Here is a 21,480-nt window from a genome sequence, read left to right as displayed (position 1 = left end):
AGCAGTGAGATCCCATCTTAACACAGGGGGCACAGAAAAAGAGCAAGTGACATGCCAACTGCACACATAGATTATAGAAGGATAACTGAGGGAACTTGGTGATGGAATGAGTGAGGGAAAGAAAATACCTGATGATGGTGATGAAACTGGACTTCTCTCCTAAACCTCTTTTATGATGGTTCTAGCTTCTAAATCATGGAATTAAGTTAAGGTAGAGACAATTTGGATTGTCCCATGGAAATTCAGGAATAGTACTTTTAAAAGCCATCTACATATTGCGCCATTGCTATGTGCCTGATGACAACCTAGCATGTACTGAGAATGTCCACAGTATTACATTGTGCTGTGTGGATGGCTGATGATTCAATAATACGTGGGACACGGGTGCATGGGAAGATACAACTTTACAGGGTATGCTGGGCTATGCATCATCTTGATTATCTTTATGTAGGTGTTCCTACAGAGCAGTTTTATGTTCCTACTTAGGTAACACCTAGGACTGCTGAAGACTTGAGGATTTAGGAAATGTCTTCTGGCCAGTGGGGGGCAGTGTTGTGCAATAGAAGGAGCACAAATGGTGTGGTCAGAAGGTTTATGTATAATTCCAGGCTTTAGGACTCTCTCTTAACCCCAGGATTCCTGACCCTGGATAACCAGAGCATCTTCAGAACCACCTGGAATTTCCTCTTAAAATATAAATTCTCTACCTTGGGGATTCTGATTCAGTCAGTCAGTCTGGAGTAGGGTCCTGAAATTGGTGTTTTGTTTTTTAACATCTTAGGTAATTTTAATAGTTAAATTTGGGAAATAGCAATTTAATCTTACTAGTCGCTGCTTTCATAGGATTGCTATAAACATTAAATGAGAAAATACATCTGATTTTTATAAGCTTTAAAACATAATAAACTACTAGTTGTTAATTAGGTGACTTCTTGAAATAAAATTCCCATCCCTTTTTAAAAGACTTCAATTTCTCATCAGTTCGAAGCTTGACTGTATGAGAGCATATTATATTTGTTTGATCTTTATACATTGTGATATAAGAGAGAAGACTAATGAATTCTGTCCAATACATGCACGTAATACATATAATATAAATTAATTGGATGATAGTTTTTGATGTTGAAGAGGTGAAAGAAAGTAGAAGACTCTTAAATTTTTGTTGAATCTGAAAAATAAATGCCAGATTTTAAAGATGGCAAGGAAATATAAACAGAAATTGTTTCTGTATTTTTAATACAAAACACATTTATTATTGACACTGTGATAATTTAATTTACAAATATACCCTGACTTTCCAGCTTTAAGGCAATAGCTTAAGTTAAATATGTTGTTCTCATCTTCATTTCTTTCAAGCCCCCAAAACAATCAAACAAACAACACTGAAAAACTTTGTCTACAACAGCAATGGAGATTCTGAAACACAGACTTTTCAAATAGTCATCCAAGTAAAAGAAATTTCAGCAGCTCAATCCAGTCTTTGTATAACACTATGCAGCATAAATACCACTTGACCTTGAAGCTTACAGCATGTTTTAATCAGTTTCAAAACATTTATTCACAGTTTCTGTGTGGCGAGTGTTACCCGGCCTTCTTGGTGCTGAGGGATGTTCTAATACGCAGGTCCACTTTATTTTATGACAGTACCACAGCATCTCCTTCCTTCTACCATCACTAAATTTTCACCTCACACTTCTTCAGCCCTGAGCCTGGATAGCTTCCACGTTAATCTGTTTTGAGTCATGGGTTCTTCCCTTGGGCCTGTGAGTCATCCAAAAAGGCCAAAGTGTTCCCCCAGGGAGCCATCCTCTTGCCTTATTTCTGTACTTGATACCATCACTAATTCCCTCCAGCCAGGAACCAGTCACTTTAGACTATTAGCCTGAAGGTCATTCAGAAGATTTAAGTATATATTTGATTTGAGGAACCTGGGATACGAGTCCTTTTCCATAAGAGTATATATGATTTTTTGGGCTTCATCAAAAGACGTGGGTGTTGGTGCTTTAATCTTCTTGGCTGTAGATTCTCGAGTGCGGAAGTCAATATTGATCTAAAAAAGAAATCCCCATTAGTTCATATACACTTCTCGTTTGTTGCATATTTTATGATGTTACTGTTGCTTTCAAACTATCTGGGAACGGTGACTCTAAACTCTTATTTAAGTCAGCTCAAATATCTTTTGCATGCCTATTCTAAACATACCTTATGCTAGGTGTGGAGGAGTTAAAAAGAAATATCACAAAGAGGCAGAGATATCTTTGTTCCAAATTAACTTACGGTCTCTCTTAAATATTTATATAAGGTGAGACATGCATCAAAAAAGTGATGTGCACATTTACAGGAGCAGAGGATGCTTGAACCAGAAATATTTAGCAGGAAGTGGGCATTACTTCTAACTGGAAATACTTCTGCTGCTGTAACCCATGTATTGCACTAATCCCTTCTTTTCCTAGCCAGCTCATCCAGGACCCCCTGACACACAGTTCTGGTAAGTGTCACCAGTACTCCTTACCCTACCCTATCAAGTTAGCTTGTTTTACAAAACCAATCTTTCATTTAATCTTTTCACAGATATAGAAAATTAGATTATCATTGCACTGAACTATGGAAATACACTTAGATATACAGCAGTGAAAATCGTGATGCTCAGAAAGGATTTCATTTTGCAACTATGTTGAATGTTATCCTGTATTGAAATTCCTTTACATATAAGCTAATGGTAATAAACTAAATACTCACTTGTTTGGCAGCATCTGACTGCACAAATGCCTTATAGATTTTCTCCGCTTTGCAATGCAAAAGATCAGACTTTGTTTTTTTATAGTCTTCACAAGCCAGCCAGAACTCAATATTCTCCTCACTGAACTCAGACTTCAGGAAATTTCCAAAGACGTCTTGACCAGCTAAAAAGACAGGGTGAGGGGGTGAGATAAATTAATTGAGCCAATAAATGAATAACTTGGAGAAATTTTACAAGAAAAATACTAGCATATTCTCTGTGTACAAAGGAGAGAGTTGGTTCCTGCTGAAATTACTATTTGTAGACAGCCTTAGCGATCCCTTCATTTATAGTTTATCTGTGGTCAGATTCACTTGTCACAGTCACACAACTGCTTAGTGGTGGCTATAAAACTGTGCTTTATTTCCATCTGCTTATTAAATTAAAATTCTTCTCTGCAGATTAAAAAACAATCTCTTATGCTACCAACCCAACCAGAATGCAGAGTATTTTAGGGAATAAAATATTGACAAAAGGCATTGATTGCATGCTAATCATTAACAAATATAATTTCTCCATCCAACTCACATAAGTCAGAAGATGTGAGGCCTGTATGTTACATATGTATGCTGTACTGATCATATTGCTGAGGCCTTTCAATGGGCCATTTCTATAGCATTGTTTATTTTTCTGAATTGTAAACTAAGGCAGATAATAAGCAGATGAACCAGACTGAACTACTTGATCCCTATGTGAGAGTGTTTGGAAGAAGAGGATTAGCTCCGTGGGTAGGGACAAGCTGCCCATCTATGTCCCTGACTGAGGTCCTATTTCAACAGGATCCCGTGTCTATTATTAGGGTTAAGGCAAGCTGATTTCATTCACCTTCTTCATCAGAAACTCCCTACAAGACTGTGGTTTAAAGAGTCTTTTATTATCATATCTATGTTATAATGTGTCATGTTTTATATAATGCAATTATATGCCATGTGTCTCAACCACCTTCAAGGCAGCAAGACACTGCTTTTGCTTTTGAATCCTTGTTGCTTCTAAAAATGCCCGCACATAAAAGTGGGCTGAATGAATGATTTAATGCATGTGTGAATGGAGAATATAATTATTGGACTGAGTGAATCCTGCTCCTTATATCCCATGGTACAAAAACACATCCTTTAGGTAGCTTTGAAAATAGTGGTTGAGATGTTTAATTGACTTTTTAAAACTTTAAACTCCAGAGACCCAGCCTGATTTTAAATTTTGCTACTATAACGACCCCTGGAAGTTACTAGCTGCCTTGGCACATTTTTCTGAAGGGTGGCAGCAGCGCTGAGCACTGAGATGATGTGACCCCTCAGGGAGGCGTAGCGTGCTGAAGCTGTCAATGCTGCTCCACTGTTAGAGGACGGCGTTCCACACGCCTCCACCCACAGCACTCGATTTTAATGAGTCTGTCCAGTCTGTCTGCACACTGAGATAAAGCCAGAGATATTCGACAGTGAATCTGCACTTACTTTGGTTGGCAAGAAGTTTCTCCAGGGATTCAGACCACTGCTTCACTTCATCAGCAGAGAGCCTGTAAGGGGGGCAATATTTACATCCATTAGTATTTTTGTGTGTAAGCACAGATGAAATTAGAATGCTGCTGCATTTTGATAATTTCCCAACTAAGACTCTATGACTAATAAATTTTATTAAAATTTATCTATAAGAAAACAATAATTCACTTAGAATTACTATTGTTATGAAAGTATCTGCCAGTAAAATGTGAAAAATATCCAAATATACCCCAACAGTATAATAAATAGCAAATATATGCATGCACATTTGTATTTAATTTACATTGGTACTAATGTAGCTTAATCTTATTAGGCTTGTTACTTAAATGAAGTCCATTATATTAGTATTACTGTCATGTTAGAATATAGAGCTAATGCATAGGCTGCTTATATAGTGACAGTTCCATGTATTAGTATACTTACAGGTCCTTGGACTTGGAAGGCTTCATTCCAGATTCCAGATGTGGGATCATAGATCTCAGGTATGCTTTCACATCCATTCCACTACAAAAGACACAAAAGTAAATAGTCATGTTTCTTCAGTACAATACCTTTTATTAAAAAGAAAAGAACATGAAGTAAACTTCTCTAAGGAATCAGGTCATAATAAAAAAAGCTGATACAACATATTACTTTGTTAAAGAGTGAGCCACTTTTTATGAGCCAAAGTCTGGAAGAATTCCCATTTCATTTAACAGCCTAGCATGATTCACTTTTAAATACAACCAAATATACAACCAAATTCACAGAGGTCCTTGCTCTGATTTAGCTAAACTAAAAAGGCTCATATTTTCTTCCATTCATTTTCAATTGTTCTGCCATTAAAGATCACCTAAGTCCAAATTCATTCAAAGAGTGAAGGAACTTACAAAGTCTTGGGTCTCTTTTTCTGCGTTTTGTCGTCTAGAAGTGAATGATCAGTTCCTTTCAGTTCCTTTGGGTTGGCAGAGAGGAACATGCCTGGCATTATGTCTAACCTTGATGTGGAGATGGCTGCTGCTCGCATCGTCTCCAGAGGCAAATGTCTGTGAGTCCGCGTCTCTGCCGCTTTATATAGTGACGGCTCACAGGCCCTCGCTGTGCAGACAAGTCTGTTTATCAAGTGATGTTGCCACAGACGCTGGAAGTTCCCCCTTTCTTGGTGTGTTGTGACGTGTATCTTGAAAAAAAATGAGCATACAGTGATGTTTGCGGTTGAAACCTAACCAGATGAGACTAGGTCACTTGATTAAACAGAAAGAAAGAAAATTAGACCTGCAGAGGCACACACACATACCACATGTTAAATCACTCTTTGGTTCTGGAGGATGCTTGTTTTTTCATAAAGACTGCATGTTTCAATGAAACGTTTCATTTGGTGGATTTACTGTATCATGGAGCCTAGAGATGGGTCCCCTCCATGATTGGGATAGTCCTTAACTATAAACTCATTTGATCACAGTATTTTAAAAGACTTTTTTTTTTCTTTCAGAAAGCAGTGTATAGAAATACTTTTTAGTTTATTTGTGCAGTGCATAGATCTGGTAGGAAGGAGAGTTATGAGAAGTTATCCTAACTTTTCCCTACTTCACATCTCATTCCTTATTTCCGTGGCAAGAAATTTCCATTCTGTGTTTTCCAAGATGTGTGCTAGACATTCTACTCATGACATACAGGATGATCTTAAGGAACACATGAATTTTAATATTTAATTAAAAAATAATAATATATCAAACTGAGTTTTTTGTATACTACTGCTTTGGATAAGAATAAAGTAAAATTAAAAAAAACTGCAAACAAAAGAATCATTAACATGAAATATGACATAATATGCAAATATACTGATACAAAAGAATTGCACAGTATCAGGATAAAAGCTGCTCATGATAAAAATAAGAATATGTTCGGCTAGGTCAATAATATAATTTTTAGATGATGATCTTCTGAATTTTGACAGTATCTCTGGAGAGATATAGTCTAGCTTTAATAAAAATCAAGAATTAAAATAAAACCCCAAGAAAATGAAACTCGCTCAGTTGTGTCCAACTCTTTGTGACCCCATGGACTATACAGTCCATGGAATTCTCCAGGTCAGAATACGGGAGTGGGTAGCCTTCTCCTTCTCCAGGGGATCTTCCCAATCCAGAGATCAAACCCAGGTCTCCCACATTGTAGGCAGATTCTTTAGCAGCTGAACCACAAGGGAAGCCCCAAAATACTGGAGTGGGTAGCCTATTCCTTCTCTAGCGGATCTTCTCAACCCAGAAATTGAACTGGGGTCTCCTGAAACCAGATGACTAATGACTAATTAGGGAAGAGGGGTTGGTTCAATATAAGCTCTTACAGAGTTTGTATATATAGTGCGATTTATTTATGGAGTGTCCAGTTTATATTTTACCCCTGAAAAGACAATGAATTTTACTTAGAGAAGCTTCTGAAGGTATTAGGTATAATTGACAAAAGGGAATTGAGTGTTACTCTTACTATGTTAGTTCTGTCATTAGGATAAAAAATATTTGAAGGAATCACATTTATATTTGAAAATGTACTTAACATTTGATGTTCAAAAGATAATGTGATACATTTAGGAAGAGAACTAGTAAAATAAGGGGGCTTCTTTGGAAGTTACCCAGACAAAAATGATGAAGTTCAGAGATGGGTGACATAAAGGCATTCATTTGTGTGCTTCTTGTAGTTCAGTCCATAGTTACTTTTCAGTTAAAATCTTCAGCATTGCTCATGTTTATTTATTTAATAACCTCTCATTCCTCTAGATAATTGTGGACACGGTATGTTACAGAACAGTGATTTAAAGTTTATTTTTAAAGGCCACTATTATTGCTATCAAAATATACTAATAATTTGCAAAGCATGTTTCTGTAACAGTAATTCCTTTGGGTGTTAATAAGTATTATTAGAACTATGATACCAGCTGTCGCCATGGTTCTGGAAGCACAGAAGTTTGGGAAATGTTGAGTTACAGCTGAATAAACTTTTAAAATTGACCACCGCTGACCTTCTGAGAACCTTTAGTATGTTAATGCACATTTATCCGTCTGAATGGAGGTGGGTGGTGTGCAGCAGTGTCCTAGCATTTTTGAGAACTGAACTCTCAGTAAGTATGGAAATAGTTTGCACAAATAATGTTCTCTTGACAGCATGTTAGGAAGCTCTGGTATGAGAGAGAAAACAAATATTTGTCTCTCTTACTTACATATTAGTGATTCCTTAAAGAACCAATCTTTTGCTACCTTGATATAGACTTTCAAGCTCAAGCATTTTCATGCAGTTACAATTGTGTGCTTTGAAGCCCAAATGGAGAACTAAACTCCTGATTGGGGGGGAGGGGAGAAATCCCTCTGAAATTCACAGTGGGCTGTTGAAGCCACTTCAGTGGCACACAGATGTAGCTGTGGTTTCAAAGGCTGCTTGGCAGCACATGCAGAGCCTGTGTGTATCAGGGCTGGGCAGATCCAGAGGAACTGTTGTCAGCAGGGCTGATGGTCCATGGCATGGCACCGAAGTCTCCTGTCCGTCATACCACGTGTTGCTGTCTGGCTCCTTTTTGTGAAATCTATTAAGAAATGACAAATAGCATCTTTACTTAATCAATAACTTTGGCTGAAATTGTAGAGGATTTAACAAAAGTCAATAGGATAAACAGGGGCTCTCACAAACATGATCTTGTCTGTGTATTTCTTCTGTGAAACTGTGCTTAAGTAACCAGATTGCAGTCCTAAGAAAAGGAATACTTCATGTTATCTTTTTAAAAAAGATTAATGCTTTATTTTTGGAGCTTTACAGTAAAATAGAACTGAATGTACAGAGTTCCCACATAGTCCTTCCACCCCCACCTCCCCCGCAGTCTTCCCCGCCATCAATATCTCACATCAGAGTGGTGTATTTGTTACACAATCAATGATAAGCGTACGTTGACACATCATTGTTACCCCAAATCCTTAGTTTACGTTGTGGTTCACTTTCGGTGTTGAATATATTCTTTGTGTTTTGACAAATGTATATGATATACATCTACCATTATGGTGTCATAAGCAGAGAGACATTATGCATTAAAAATTCCAGTGTTGCATTTTAAAATGTCTAGGAGATTGGTTCAATAAAACATTTAAGATTATGGCTATCAGTTTCAATGGGGATAAATTTTCATCTTTGCTGACTTAATTTTACATTCAGTTTCTACTCCAACTGCCTGAATCCTTGTAGGGAGTGCTTTGTTGAATGACTTTTCCAATCTTGATATAGATTAAACTGATGTTGAGCACTGCTGACATTTTACTGTGGGCATTAGGAATCACGGGAGAAAATAATGAGTATAAGATTGTATTTTAAAAGAAGAAATACATCTGTGTGGTGAGATTCTGTGACATGAACAGAAATTTTGATCCATTTAAACAAAATATTTTGACTTAATAAACTTTAATGGTAGTCCTACAATGTATCAGACCAAAGTACTGCAGATACAAAGGTGAATAAATATCTGTCCAAAGAGGGGTAGAGTATAGTCGGGCAGACTGATAATTAAGCAGGTCATCAGAGTGGAAAGTGCCATCACAGAGGAATGTACTGAGAAGGGGCTAATTCTGAAATTGTGGGACAGAAGAAAAGCGCTGTTAATAGACAGCCCAGAAATAAACCCACACACCTTTGGTCAATCAATCTTCTAAAAAGGAGGCAAGATTATATAATGGAGAAAAGACAGTCTCTTCAGTAAGTGGTAGTGGGAAAGCTGGACAGCTGCATGTAAATCAATGACATTAGAACACACCCTCACACCAAACACAAAAATAAACTCAAGAATGCTTAAAGATAAGATATGACACCATGAAACACCTAGAAGAGAACCTAAACAAAACACTCTCTGCCATAAATCATAGCAGTATTTTCTCAGATCACTCCCCTAAGGCGAAAGAAATGAAAGCAAAAATAAACAAATGGGACCTAATCAAACTTGTAAGCTTTTGCACAGCAAAGGAAACCATAAACAACATGAAAAGAGAACCTATGAACTGGGAGAAAATATTTGCAAATGATGCAACTGACAGAGGTTTAATTTCCAAAATATGAAAACAAACAGCTCATCAATATAACAGAAAAACCAAACAACTCAATCAAAAAATGGGCAGAAGACTTAAACAGATATTTCTCCAAAGTAGATATACAGATGGCCAACAGGAACATAAAGAGATGCTCAATATTGTTAATTATTTTAAAAAATGCAAATCAAAACTACAATGAAGTCTCACTTCACACCAGTAAGAATGGCCAACATTAAAAAAATCTGCAGATAATAAATGTTGGAAAAGAGGCGGAGAAGAAGGAATACACCTTCACTACTGGTGGGGATGGAAACTGGTGCAGCCGCTATGGAGAGCAGTATGGAGGTTCCTTAAAAAGCTAAAAATAGAGTTACCACATGACCCAGCAATTCCATTCTTGGGTATATATCTGGAAAAGACAAAAACTCCGATTTTAAAAGCTATAGTCGTAGCCCAATGTTCATAGCAGCACTTTTTGCAGTAACCAAGACATGGAAGCAATCTATATATCCATTAACAGATGAATGGGTAAAGAAGATGTGGTACAAATACACAATGGAATACTACTCAGCCGTAAGAAAGAATGACACATTGCTGTTTGCAGCAGCATGGAGAGACTTAGAGATCGTCATACAAATGAATTGTCAGACAAGACAAATATCCCACCTGTATGTGGAATCTAAAAAATAGTATAGATAAATTTGTTAATATTCACAAAACAGAAACAGACTCACAGACATGGAAAACAAGCTTATGGTTACCAAAGAGGAAAGCAGGTGGAAGGATAAATTAGGAGTATGGGATTAACAAATAATCACTACCATACATAAAGCAGAGAAACAGGATTTACTGTAGGACACTATATTCAATATCTTATAATAATCCGTAAGAAAAGAATGGAAATAAAAGCATATATGTGTGTGTATATATACACACGTAACAGAGTCATTTTGCTGTATATACCTGAAACTCACGCAATATTGTAAATCAATTGTACTTCATTTTTCTAAAAACGTCCTATTGCCATTTACTACAAAGTCAGTGTGTGCTATTCTGCTTGTCTCTGCATGCAAGAGCATCACCCCCTGGAAAGTACAAATAACTCTAGTGAAGAAAATGGTCTTCAGCAAGTAGATACCTCTTACATACATGAAGACCATGGAAGAATGGATCTGAAGATACAAAATTTTGCAGTTTTTTTTTTTTTTGACTGTAGTTGGCTTACAATATGGTATTCACTTCACCACAACAAAGTGACTCAGCTATATGTATACATATATCCCCTCTTATTTTTTCTTTTAAGATTCTTTCTGCATGTAGGTCCATATAATTTGTGGAGTTTAAAAGAGTCTATGAAAAACTTTGTTGAATTTGCAAAAAGTCTCACTGGTTAGGGATTTAAGTTAAGGTCACTACCTGGGTCTGTTTTGTCTCCTTCACTCTCCAGGCTTGTGGGTAAGGCCACTGACCCACTACATGTCATAGAATTTATTCAGCTACATGTCATAGAATTTATTTGAAAAGCTTCAACAAAGGTAAATTTGGAAAGAGTTTTCTCTAAGTAGAACATTGATGGGGTCGTTGTTACTTACTTGATATTATTGATGAAGAAAAAGATCAAACATTTTAGACATGTTTACAGTTTTATTTTCTAAATGAAGAAATCAACTGATAGGTTTTATAAGAGAAGATCTTTGCAACTTGGGAAATTTCAGTGATCTCAGTAATAGCAGACTGAGCAAGATAAGAATCTAGTTTCTTTTTCTCACCCCGTTCTAATCTACTTATAGTAAACACCTAACACCTCCTTTCTATAATTTAAGAGATTATAAGAAAATGACCTTCAGTGAACTGGGCTCATGTGATTCACCTCACTCACCCTGGATCTCATCTTACCAATAACATTCTTATCGATAGGCCCACCTTTAATGTTATTATCTCTGATATCCTTCCTGCACATTGGATTCATTTTCATTTATTTTCACCCATGATTTGTAATCATTTCAACAAGAGAGAGTAGTCTTGTCAGACTTTATTTGATTATGCTTTGCAAATAAAATTGGGCCAGTGCTAAAGCAAGCATTATTCACAAGTTCAGCTAAATGGAAACTGCTACAAGAACACTGACACATTTGCAGTTGGACTGGAACGTTCTGTTTCATGACACAGGACATAAATGCAAAGGCAACGCTGCTCAAAGGTCAGATTGGAGAGGCCATTTGTAATGGAAAGTATATTTTAGTTATCAAAGAATAGCTTCAATAAATGACAATGTTAATTTTTCAAGTTTCTAACAACTTGATTCCAGTGATTTGCCTTTGCTTTTGCCACACATTTAAATGCTTAACAACAGCGACTTATATCCTTTGTTTTTCTCCATTAATTATGTGATTTTCCTGAAAGAGTTTATCTTGCCTGACATGTTCTATTCTTTCCACTCATTTCTTGTGATTATCCTAACTGCATTTTTTCATGTCTTTTCTAATGTTTGCTTTCATGTTTATTTACTTTTTTTTTTTTTTTTTACTAAGTAGTGATGTTGGACCCACGGGAGACTTACTTCATCATAAATGTCATACTCTTAAAATAAGTCATAATCTTCCTTCTTAGGTGAACAGCTTGAAGTCAGTGGTGACCCAGTCTACAACTCTCATGGGTCAGATGGTCTGTGGTCCTCAGTTTCCTGTGCCTATACTTTTCCAGTAGTCTTGATTCATTATCCCCTTTTTCCTTTCCTAAAAAAAAAAAAATTAAATGAAAGGTCTTGTGTCCCTTAAATCCTAGTAATGTGCTAATCTTGCTTCATTTCAAAGGGTTGTGGTTTCAGTACCAAGCTCCAACTTTGGCCTGATTTGTGAGTTTGATTGTATCAGCTAACTACTTACCAGTTTCCTCTGAGTAGAAGTCAAACGAGAGCCTTAAGCAGTTTCCCCCATGATCGTGGTAGAGGGAGAGTTTTGCTCCTTTTGAGATTCTATGGTGATCAAGACTAGACCCAGAAAAATTAGGGTTTAGATGTAATTTGTTATAGGTAATGTATGTTACGCTTCTGTTCCTAGGCAAGGGCCCTTTGCCTAGACTTCTTAAAACGCAGTAAATTTGGCATACCAACTGCTCCAAAGGCAGGTCTCCTGGCATAGCAGCTGTGCATTCACTGGGCCAGTCTTCCACACCATTCCTTTCTCTATCAATATTTATTTGTCATGGGTCTCTCTTTTGCTTTTAGCTAGTGTGTTTTGGTAAACTAATCTGCTAGAGATATGTACGTTCAGATGTTAACGATGTGGAACTATCACAGACTATTTCTGCCAGCCCCAATCTAATTTTCTCACCATCTGCTTTTTATGGATACTCATAGCTGGAAATATTGGTCACTCCCAACTGCAGACCTTTTCCAGCTCTGGATTCTGAGCCAATCTGTGATGAGGTTGGAAAGCGCTCAGTTCTTTCATTTCGAGTTAGGAGTGCTGGAAAGCTTCTGCTGTGAAGTCTGTTGTTAAGATGCAATTTTCATGGCTGCAAGTGTCAGGGACCCCGTTTTGAGGATGAAGTAGTTCAGGCAAACAGGACGATAATTGAAGTATCCTGGGAGTACCTCAAGTGATAAAAGGAAATGCTGAACAATCTCACTCTTTGAAGGCCAACGAAGCTTAAGCTAGGCCTCAGAATGTTTGTAAAGTATGAATTTGCTTTAGACCAGGGATATCTCCAAATTGAGGCAATGGCTGGCCCCGGTTGGGCAGGTTCTATTCAATAATTCCAAGTGTAGCCCCTCTTCTAGATTCTTCCTGTCTCTGTTTTCTCCTCCTATGTGTTTTGCTTTCAAATGGATTTTTAGAAGCAGAAAGCCAGGACTATATATTTGATGGGAACTCAAAATTAGATCAGGCACATAATCTTATTTTATCCTTTGTCTCAGGTGATATGGAAGATCAGGATACATGCATTTACAACCTGGTCTACACTCTTGTTATTTTCTTTATGAAAATCAGATAATTTTTACTTAGAGAAACATTTGCCTTTTTTCTTTATCACTGTCAGGTTTTAAATTCTGTCTCATCTTGATCTGGTATCTTGTTTATGACTCTCTCGCTGGTTCCTCTTGCAATTCTGTTTTGCCCAGGCTCTTGATTGAGGCAGTGAGATTTTAACACACCAAAGACAGTGCACAGAACTATTATAAGCAGCCTGGTTCGTGTGGGAGTTTGTTCCATTTTCCTAGCCCGGGGTTTCTTTTCTCACATTCTGTTTAAGCAAGGTTGAGGTATATTTGCCTCCCCCACATGAAAGAGTGAGCGGGCAATACAAAGAGTGAAGTGATTAGTAATGTACACTTCATTACAGCAAGAGAGTGGATGCATGCAAGAAGGCAGGGAAGCTGGGGCGGAGTGGGATAAGAATTCAGATGTCCCGGCAGGGCTGGAGGCATCGGTGGTGATCTCCAGACTCACCTGTCCCTCTCCTGACTGGCTTGCTCACCATGACACAACAGCTGATTCCCGAGGAAACTGAAACCTCTTCAGAGCATAGCAGCTGCATCATGAAATTACATGATCCTGTTCAATCCTGGAAGCCACAGTCTTTAATAAAACAGCAATCTTATAGGTGGTTACATGTTAGAATTCATCCTTTACATCTTTCAATGATTCGTTCTTCATCTTGTATAGACAATGAAAAATTCTGAGAAGACCTAAAAGTGAGACTTCCCCCCCTTTATACAGATTTCCCCCTGGTGTGGGAAAAACACAAGGGATTAATGCCAGGAATACCAGAGAGAAAGACTACCTTTCACTTCTCTTTTTATAAGCAGAGTTGTTTTACACAGTAGATCACTTCAGAACAGTGAAAGAGATTTGCAGTGTTGAGGGATTTTTTTATTTTTTCTTTTCCTGGCAGAAACCATAGCCAAGAATCAAGTCAAATGTGAGTCAGTCCACAGAGAGCATGTCTGGGCAACCGAGAATGTGTCTGAAACCAGAGGGGCATCTGACTGCAGAGATGCTATGGGATGAGGACAGCGATCTCACCGACAACATCAAGTGTCCATGATTACATCAAATTAAAGTCTATTTTAGCCACAGCCTAACTCTGGCAGTAATTGGTATTAGCTAATGATTAAACTGTGCCAAACATTATGTAGTAAACAGGCCATTATCCAGATTTGTTTATTCTTTCTCAGAAACCCTGTTCACTCCCCCTTTTCTACTTGTTTAGTTTGCCTTTTCCCCCTAAAAACCCTTGCATTTTTGTTCTCAAACACTCTTCTCTCCCCTCTTTTCTTCTCCCCCCTCTTCTCTTCTCCCCTCTTTATCTTCCCAAGTTCATTGGCTTCTGAATGTGCAGATGAACTATGGCTACCTGATTTCACTGTGAGACCTTTACCTTTATTCATTTTCTCTGTGAAATTAGAAGAGAAGACAAAATGTGTCATTGGTTAATTGGAAATTTAGGGCTTATTTGGGCTCGGTCTCCAAAACTCCCATAGAATCTATAGTTTTGCAGTTATAGTGTATAAACAACACAAATTTCTTCTAAGCAAACTTCTTTTTTCTTCTGTGTGTTGTGTTAGTCACTCAGTCGTGTCTGGCTCTTTGTGACCCCATAGACTGTAGCCCGTCAGGCAAGCGTACTGGAGTGGGTTGCCATTTCCTACTCCAGGGGATTGTCTGACCCAGGGATGAAATCTGGGTCTCCTGCATTGCAGGCAGATTCTTAACCATCTGAGGCACCAGGGATAACAAATAAGAATGAATCTGTTTTGCTCAAACATCCAGAACAATGCCTGGCACACATGAGGCGCGGAAAAAAGCTTGCTGATTCAGGTGTAAAGGGCTGAGATGTGCACTCATTTCTTCAACTATTCAACAAATACTTACTGAGTGCTTATTACGTGCTCTTTGCTGTGGTCAGTATTAAGGAACACAGGGGTGAATCTTATTCTGGAGAGAGACAAATAAGTGGGAAATTTCAAAACTTGTGTGCAGTGTAGGGTTAAGCACAGCCTGGGGATGCATGTAAAGTGGCACCTAACCCAGTATCAGCAGGGTCATGAAACATGTGATCAGTCAACAAATAACACTTATCATGTGCCACTTACTGTTCCAGGCACTTTTGAGAGAGGCCAGACTCTTTGTCCTTTGTCCCTGTCCTTCTGCCATCGTCAGCTGCCATCTTGCCACCAAGAGCTTTCAAAGGATGAAAGCCAGTGGTGAGGATGGTGAGGATGGCGGGGCAGAAATGCAGAGGGTCCTGGGGCGCTGATGCAGCCACAAGCTACAGTGCCAGCCTGTGTAACAGCCCTCCACGTCTCTTGTACAAGAGAAAAGGAAAATGACCAGACTTTCTTGTCTCACCACCTTATATTATGTTCTCTGTTCTTATCATTTTAAAGTATATAGTCTGTGTGATTTTTTTTTTGCTACTGTTGTTTTAGTTTGCTTTTATATTCCTCCTGATTCATTTGAAGGTTTTCTGTTTTTGATCCAACTGGTTGTCTTTATAACTATGACTTTATATTACAAACCTTAACCGTTACTGTTTGAAGTGGAGTCTGTTACTGTAAATTATCTCCCCATTAGTAAATTCTATTTGCACCACCTCTTTCCTTTCTCTCTATAATGCAGTGTTGACATATGGTATTTCCTCATATTCACTCTTAATACTTTCAAATATTTTTTACCAGTGTAACAACTTATCTTTGAGTTATCATTTGGTGCCCAGCAGTGAAAGAGAAGAAAATCAGCATGTCTCCAGTTGCCTTCACCCTTTCCAACGTTTGTTAGTTGGAGCCTCAGTCCCTGGGTGATGAAGATGTGAGAGAAGGGTGAAGTCATGTGGCTCCAGGCTTTCTGGAGGGAGTTCATGCTCCAGAGAGATGAGGCAATGAAAAGACTCCCCCATTTTTTCCTGATTGCTTTCATCAGCAATTGTGCACTGTAGGCTTCTTATCACAGAGCCATAGGGCCAGTGTCACACAGCTGAGTGCTGGAGGTTTCATTTGGCTTTTCAAGACCAGATGTCCAATCCCCTAGGCAGCAGAAGCACAAGGCAGTTGTCCTATGTGGGAGACTGGTCATATGCTTGGGCCTCTTCTAGATTCTAATCCACTATGTCAGCCCATCTGGATCCTCTGCTAAAATCTTCTCCACTCTGGGGTTTTCCTCTGCTTGGTCTAAGATCCTCCCCTCTCCCTGTAGCTGGCTGTGGCAGAGAAAATGGCCAGTCATCTCAGCCCACCTATGAAGGCACTTCTCTCTACACTTTCATTCATCCAGTCCTCTTGCTTCTACAATCATCCAGCATCTTAAAAAATATGGCAAGGAATTGCCTGGTGGTCCAGGGCTTAGGAATCCGTGCTTCCAGTGCAGGGGGGCCCGGTTTGATCTATGGTTGGGGAACTAAGATCCCACAAGCCTTGTGGTGCAGCCAAAATAAACATAAAAATATGGCATTTTTTGAAATCACTATATTGAAATGATATCTGCACCCCTGCCATGTTCATGCTGGGCTTCCCAGGTGGCACTAGTGGTAAAGAACCCACCTGCCAGTGTAGGAGACAGAAGAGACGTGGGTTCAATCCCTGGCTCCAGAAGATCCCCTGGAGGAGGGCGTGGCAACCCACTCCAGTATTCTTGCCTGGAGAATCCCATGGACAGAGGAGGCTGGCGGGCTATAGTCCATGGGGTCACAAAGAATCGGACATGATGGAAGCAACTGAGCATGCATGCAGTCTCTTATAAGTAGAATCTAAAAAAACACACTACTCATAGATAGAGGACAGATTGGTGGTTGACAGAGTTGGGGGGTGGTGTGTGTGGAGGAAATGGGTGAAGGAGGTCAAAGGTATAAACTCCCAGGTGGTAAGTCCCCAGGGATCTGAGGCTCAGCATAGTGACTGCAGTTAGCAGTACTCTATTGTATATTTGAAGTTGCTTAGAGACTAGATCTTAAAAGTTCTTATCACAAGAAAAACTTCTTTAACTGTGTGAGGTGATGGCTGTTGACTGAGCGTATTGTGGTGACCACTTGGCCATATATGCACATGTTGAATCACTATGGTGCCCACCTACAACTGGTTCAGTCTTATATGCCAATTATATTTTAGTACGCAGGGCAGGGAGAAACTAAACATTTCATTAGTAAAACTTTAAAGAAGTACTTACACAAAAATATTATGTTTGGGGTATTTTTCTGTTTGTGTTTTCCTAGTTGTTGCCTCAGGAGCTGTATCCTAGCACTCCCTGTGATACTCTGTTCCAAGGCAGTCTTCTGAGCTCTAAGGCTTTAGTGAATTTGTGGGTGTGACCGGGATTCCCAGCAGAACAGGCCTTTCCCTAGAGCCTCAGGCAGAAGCTCATGGGGTGCTGCTACTGCTTCACAGCTTTCCGAAGCCAGAGCACCTTTCCCATCAGGTTATTTTAAAAGATATTTCCAGTTGTCATATATAGATGTGAGAGTTGAACTATAAAGAAAGCTGAGCGCAGAAGAATTGATGCTTTTGGGCTGTGATGTTGGAGAAGACTCTTGAGAGTCCCTTGGACTGCAAGGAGATCCAACCAGTCCATCCTAAAGGAGATCAGTCCTGGGTGTTCATTGGAAGAACTGATGCTGAAGCTGAAACTCCAATACTTTGGCCACCTGATGCGAAGAGCTGACTCATTGGAAAAGACTGTGATGCTGAGAAAGATTGAAAGTGGGAGGAGAAGGGGAAGACAGAGGATGAGATGGTTGGATGGCATCACCAGCTCAATGTACATGAGTTTGGGTGAACTCCAGGAGTTGGTGATAGACAGGGAGTCCTGGCGTGCTGCAGTCCATGGGGTCTCAAAGAGTCTGACACGACTGAGCGACTGAACTGATACCTGCAATCATATTATTTGCAGTGTCTTTTTAAATGTGAAAAAAATAGCTTTTCGAGATTAACTGAACACATGTTAGAAAAAGAAGCAAACAAAGATTCTAGAGAGGTCAATGCAGGCATCACGCCAAGCTTACTCTTCTGTCCAGGTGCTAAGGACCCGAGTCTGTGGGTCTGGTTGCTGCAGCTCGCTTTTACTTAGACACCTCCCCGCCTGCATCCCAGCTCCCAAGAGCATAGATGCTACTGAGCACTCTGATTAGGAGGTTGTATCACTTAGTCTTTAAAGCCATTCATGGGGTCTACATAATTATTTCCATTTTAGATAAGAAGATGGGGGCTCGGGGAGATTAAATAACTCTCCCATGATCACACAGACAATCCACGTGGTTAAGACCATGAGAAAGAAGAGAATCCTTCTCCACCCACTGCACATGCCTGGCCTGTTCCTGTTCTCTGTGCCAAGGGCCAGCCGTCTTGCTGGTCTGGAGACCCATCTTGCCCCCCTTTGGTGGTGGTCTGTTCTGTGGTGTCTGCCCCTGGCCCTCTGCCTCTCACTTCATCCCTGGGATCTCTGCAAGCTGGGCCCGGCCCTCCTCTGCAGACCTGCCCTCACTGGGGAAAACCTCCTTGCTCCCTCTGCCTGGCTTTCATTTCTGTTCCTTCCCCTTCTGAAGGAAAGTCACAGACACCCACACACCCATGCACACACACCATTAATGCTTCTAAAAGGAAAAAATCAAAATCTCCCATCTAAAGTCATTTTTCCCTCTTTTTTTTTCTTCTCCTTTTTGGTCTCAGTGGGAGGGTATTTTACATCCCAGTTCAAGTTTCTCTGCTGATCTATAAAATTTTAAGCTTCTAAACCTTGAGACTCTGCCTGTAATTTTCTTCTCAGGAATTGTGATGACTGGGACTCACAGACACACATACTCTATTTTCTCCTTTGAGGTTTAGTCTTAATGGTATAATATGACATTGTCACTGTTGTGTTTTTCATTTTGGATATTGCAGTTTTCATCTTGAAAAGTTTAATTTGTGTCTTTTAAAACCTGTATCTTTCCTTAACATCTTCAGTCTTCTTCTGGACCGTATGAGATGGAGTTATGATGACCGTTGCAGTGCTCTTGTATATTGGTTGTGTTATTTGTATCATTTCTGGAGAAGTTGCAGCTGACTGAGTTTTTTCATCATGATGGATTGTGTCTTCCAGGCTTCTTGCTTACCTGGTAGTTTTTGATAGCATGCCAGAGTCATTTACCTCTTTTGATGCCACATATTTTTCATTCTTATGAATATTCTACTTATTGTTGCTGTAGTTGCTAAGTTGTGTCTGACTCTTTTGTGACCTCATGGACTGTAGCCCACCTGGCTCCTCTGTCCATAGGATTTCCCAGGCAAGAACACTGCAGAGGGTTGCCATTTCCTTCTCCAAGGGATCTTTCTGACCCAGGGATCGAGCCAGTGTTTCCTGCTTGGCAGGCAGATTTTTTATCACTGAGCCATCCGGGAAGCCCCATATTCTTAGTAACAGTTAAGTTACTTGAAAACATTTTGATTTTTCCAGGTCAGGCTTTCTTAGGTGGGGTCAAAGCAATGACTTGTCACAGGTTTATTTTTTCCTGCTTCTAAGATGAGGCCTTTTGTGGTACTCTAGCAAATATTCTTTGAGTTTTAAGACTTCTGCTCTGGCTCTTGGGACTATTTCTGTCCCCATGTGATCTCTGACTATTGTGCATGCTCAGTGGCTTGGTCATGTCTGACTCTCTGTGACGCCATGGACTGTAACCCATCAGATAATCCTCTTGTGCATGGGATTCTCCAAACAAGAGTACTGGAGTGGGTTACCATTTCCTCCTCCAGGGGATCATCCTGACCCAGGGGTTGAAGACATGTCTCCTGCAATGGCAGACAGATTTTTTTTTTTTTTTTTTTTTACCACTGCACCACCTGAGAAGTGGAGAAGGAAATGGCAACCCACTCCAGTACTCTTGCCTGGAAAATCCCATGGACGGAGGAGCCTGGTGGGCTGCAGTCCATGAGGTCAGGAAGAGCCGGACACGACTGAGCAACTTCACTTTCACTTTTCACTTTCCTGCATTGGAGAAGGAAATGGCAACGCACTCCAGTGTTCTTGCCTGGAGAATCCCAGGGACGGGGGAGCCTGGTGGGCTGCTGTCTGTGGGGTAGCACAGAGTTGGACATGACTGAAGCGACTTAGCAGCAGTAGCACCTGAGAAGCCCCCTTGAGTATTGTTAACAATACACTTATCCTTCTAAGTGGTTCTTTCCTTGGCCTCTGGTAGTTCCATCACAGATTAGCAATTATCAGTATTCAACTGACATGGAACCCTTAGCAACCTTTAGAGTCATTTTTCTGTTCGGCTCATTCTTTTCTGGCTTTTCCCTGCTGACCCCGACCTCTCTGGTCTCCCTGAGCTCCCAGCGTTGCCTCCTCCACTTGGGGAGATGGATGAGCCCTGCCCAGGCCCCTCCAGCCAAGTGGGGCACTCACCGCAGCAGCCCCTGTGCCTTCACGAGGCACCTCATCCCCTAACTCCAGGGGTCGCTGCTCTTTATAGTCTGGTGTCTTAAGAGCCCTGGAATAGTAGGTGGGCCTTTGGATAAAGAAATCCCCAGCTTGGTGACATCCTTAAACCCACTGACCATAGGTTTTGTGTCATTTTTATGTGGATATAAATGTTACCTAGTCCGAACTCCTTACTATGACGTTACATGTTGACAACAACCCATTCATATCAAAACTGTATTCTTCATAAATTCATCTGATTGCTGTTTTGACCTTCAGAGAACTACTGTGCTGATCTTAATGCATTTACTGATGCATATAATATAATGTATTATTTATAATACAGTCGAATGATTGTATTGATTATCAAGGACTGGGATTTGCACAGTTTTTAAAGTGGAAATGTTAGATTTTTTTCTTTGGCATGATGCATTTGAGGTTTAAAGGAAGCAGGGCAGATGAACAAACTGGCTCATGCAGGTCAAATGACCAGTCTGAAGTCAGCCAGCGTGTGATTGTCAGAGGATGAGGGCTCCGGGGAGCAGGACTTCCAACCACTTGTCCTAACCTCCAGACCACACTTTCCATCCTTCATAACCCCACTCACAGTTAAGGAAGAACTGCTCGTTTTGTTTGTGTACTTAGGTCAAACAGTAACTCCCAAGTCTGGATGTGTCACAGGTGGGTCTAGAAATTCATTTGTATAATAGCATATACCAGTTTCCCCTTCTTATCACTGCAGGAAGTAGCACATTATATTTGCAATACTTTGACCATAAAAG

At 39.8% G+C, this 21,480-nt stretch overlaps 1 protein-coding gene across 1 annotated transcript; it reads right to left on the bottom strand.

Moving 5' to 3' along the window:
* Nucleotides 1-1,219: 1,219 nt before the first annotated feature.
* Nucleotides 1,220-5,332, bottom strand: RGS1 (regulator of G protein signaling 1). The gene is made up of 5 exons (XM_020894178.2): nucleotides 5,145-5,332; nucleotides 4,699-4,779; nucleotides 4,231-4,292; nucleotides 2,740-2,903; nucleotides 1,220-2,050 (listed from the first exon to the last, which is right to left on the bottom strand). The coding sequence occupies exons 1-5, from the start codon at nucleotides 5,279-5,281 to the stop codon at nucleotides 1,865-1,867; spliced, it is 630 nt and encodes a 209-aa protein (XP_020749837.1). The 5' UTR covers nucleotides 5,282-5,332; the 3' UTR covers nucleotides 1,220-1,864.
* Between the last annotated feature and the right edge of the window lie 16,148 nt (nucleotides 5,333-21,480).

This window comes from Odocoileus virginianus, chromosome 11, assembly GCF_023699985.2.
Source record: "Odocoileus virginianus isolate 20LAN1187 ecotype Illinois chromosome 11, Ovbor_1.2, whole genome shotgun sequence".
NCBI classification, from domain to species: domain Eukaryota; kingdom Metazoa; phylum Chordata; class Mammalia; order Artiodactyla; family Cervidae; genus Odocoileus; species Odocoileus virginianus.
Note: the sequence above shows the minus strand (reverse complement) of the source record. Positions and strands in the feature narration are given on the sequence as shown.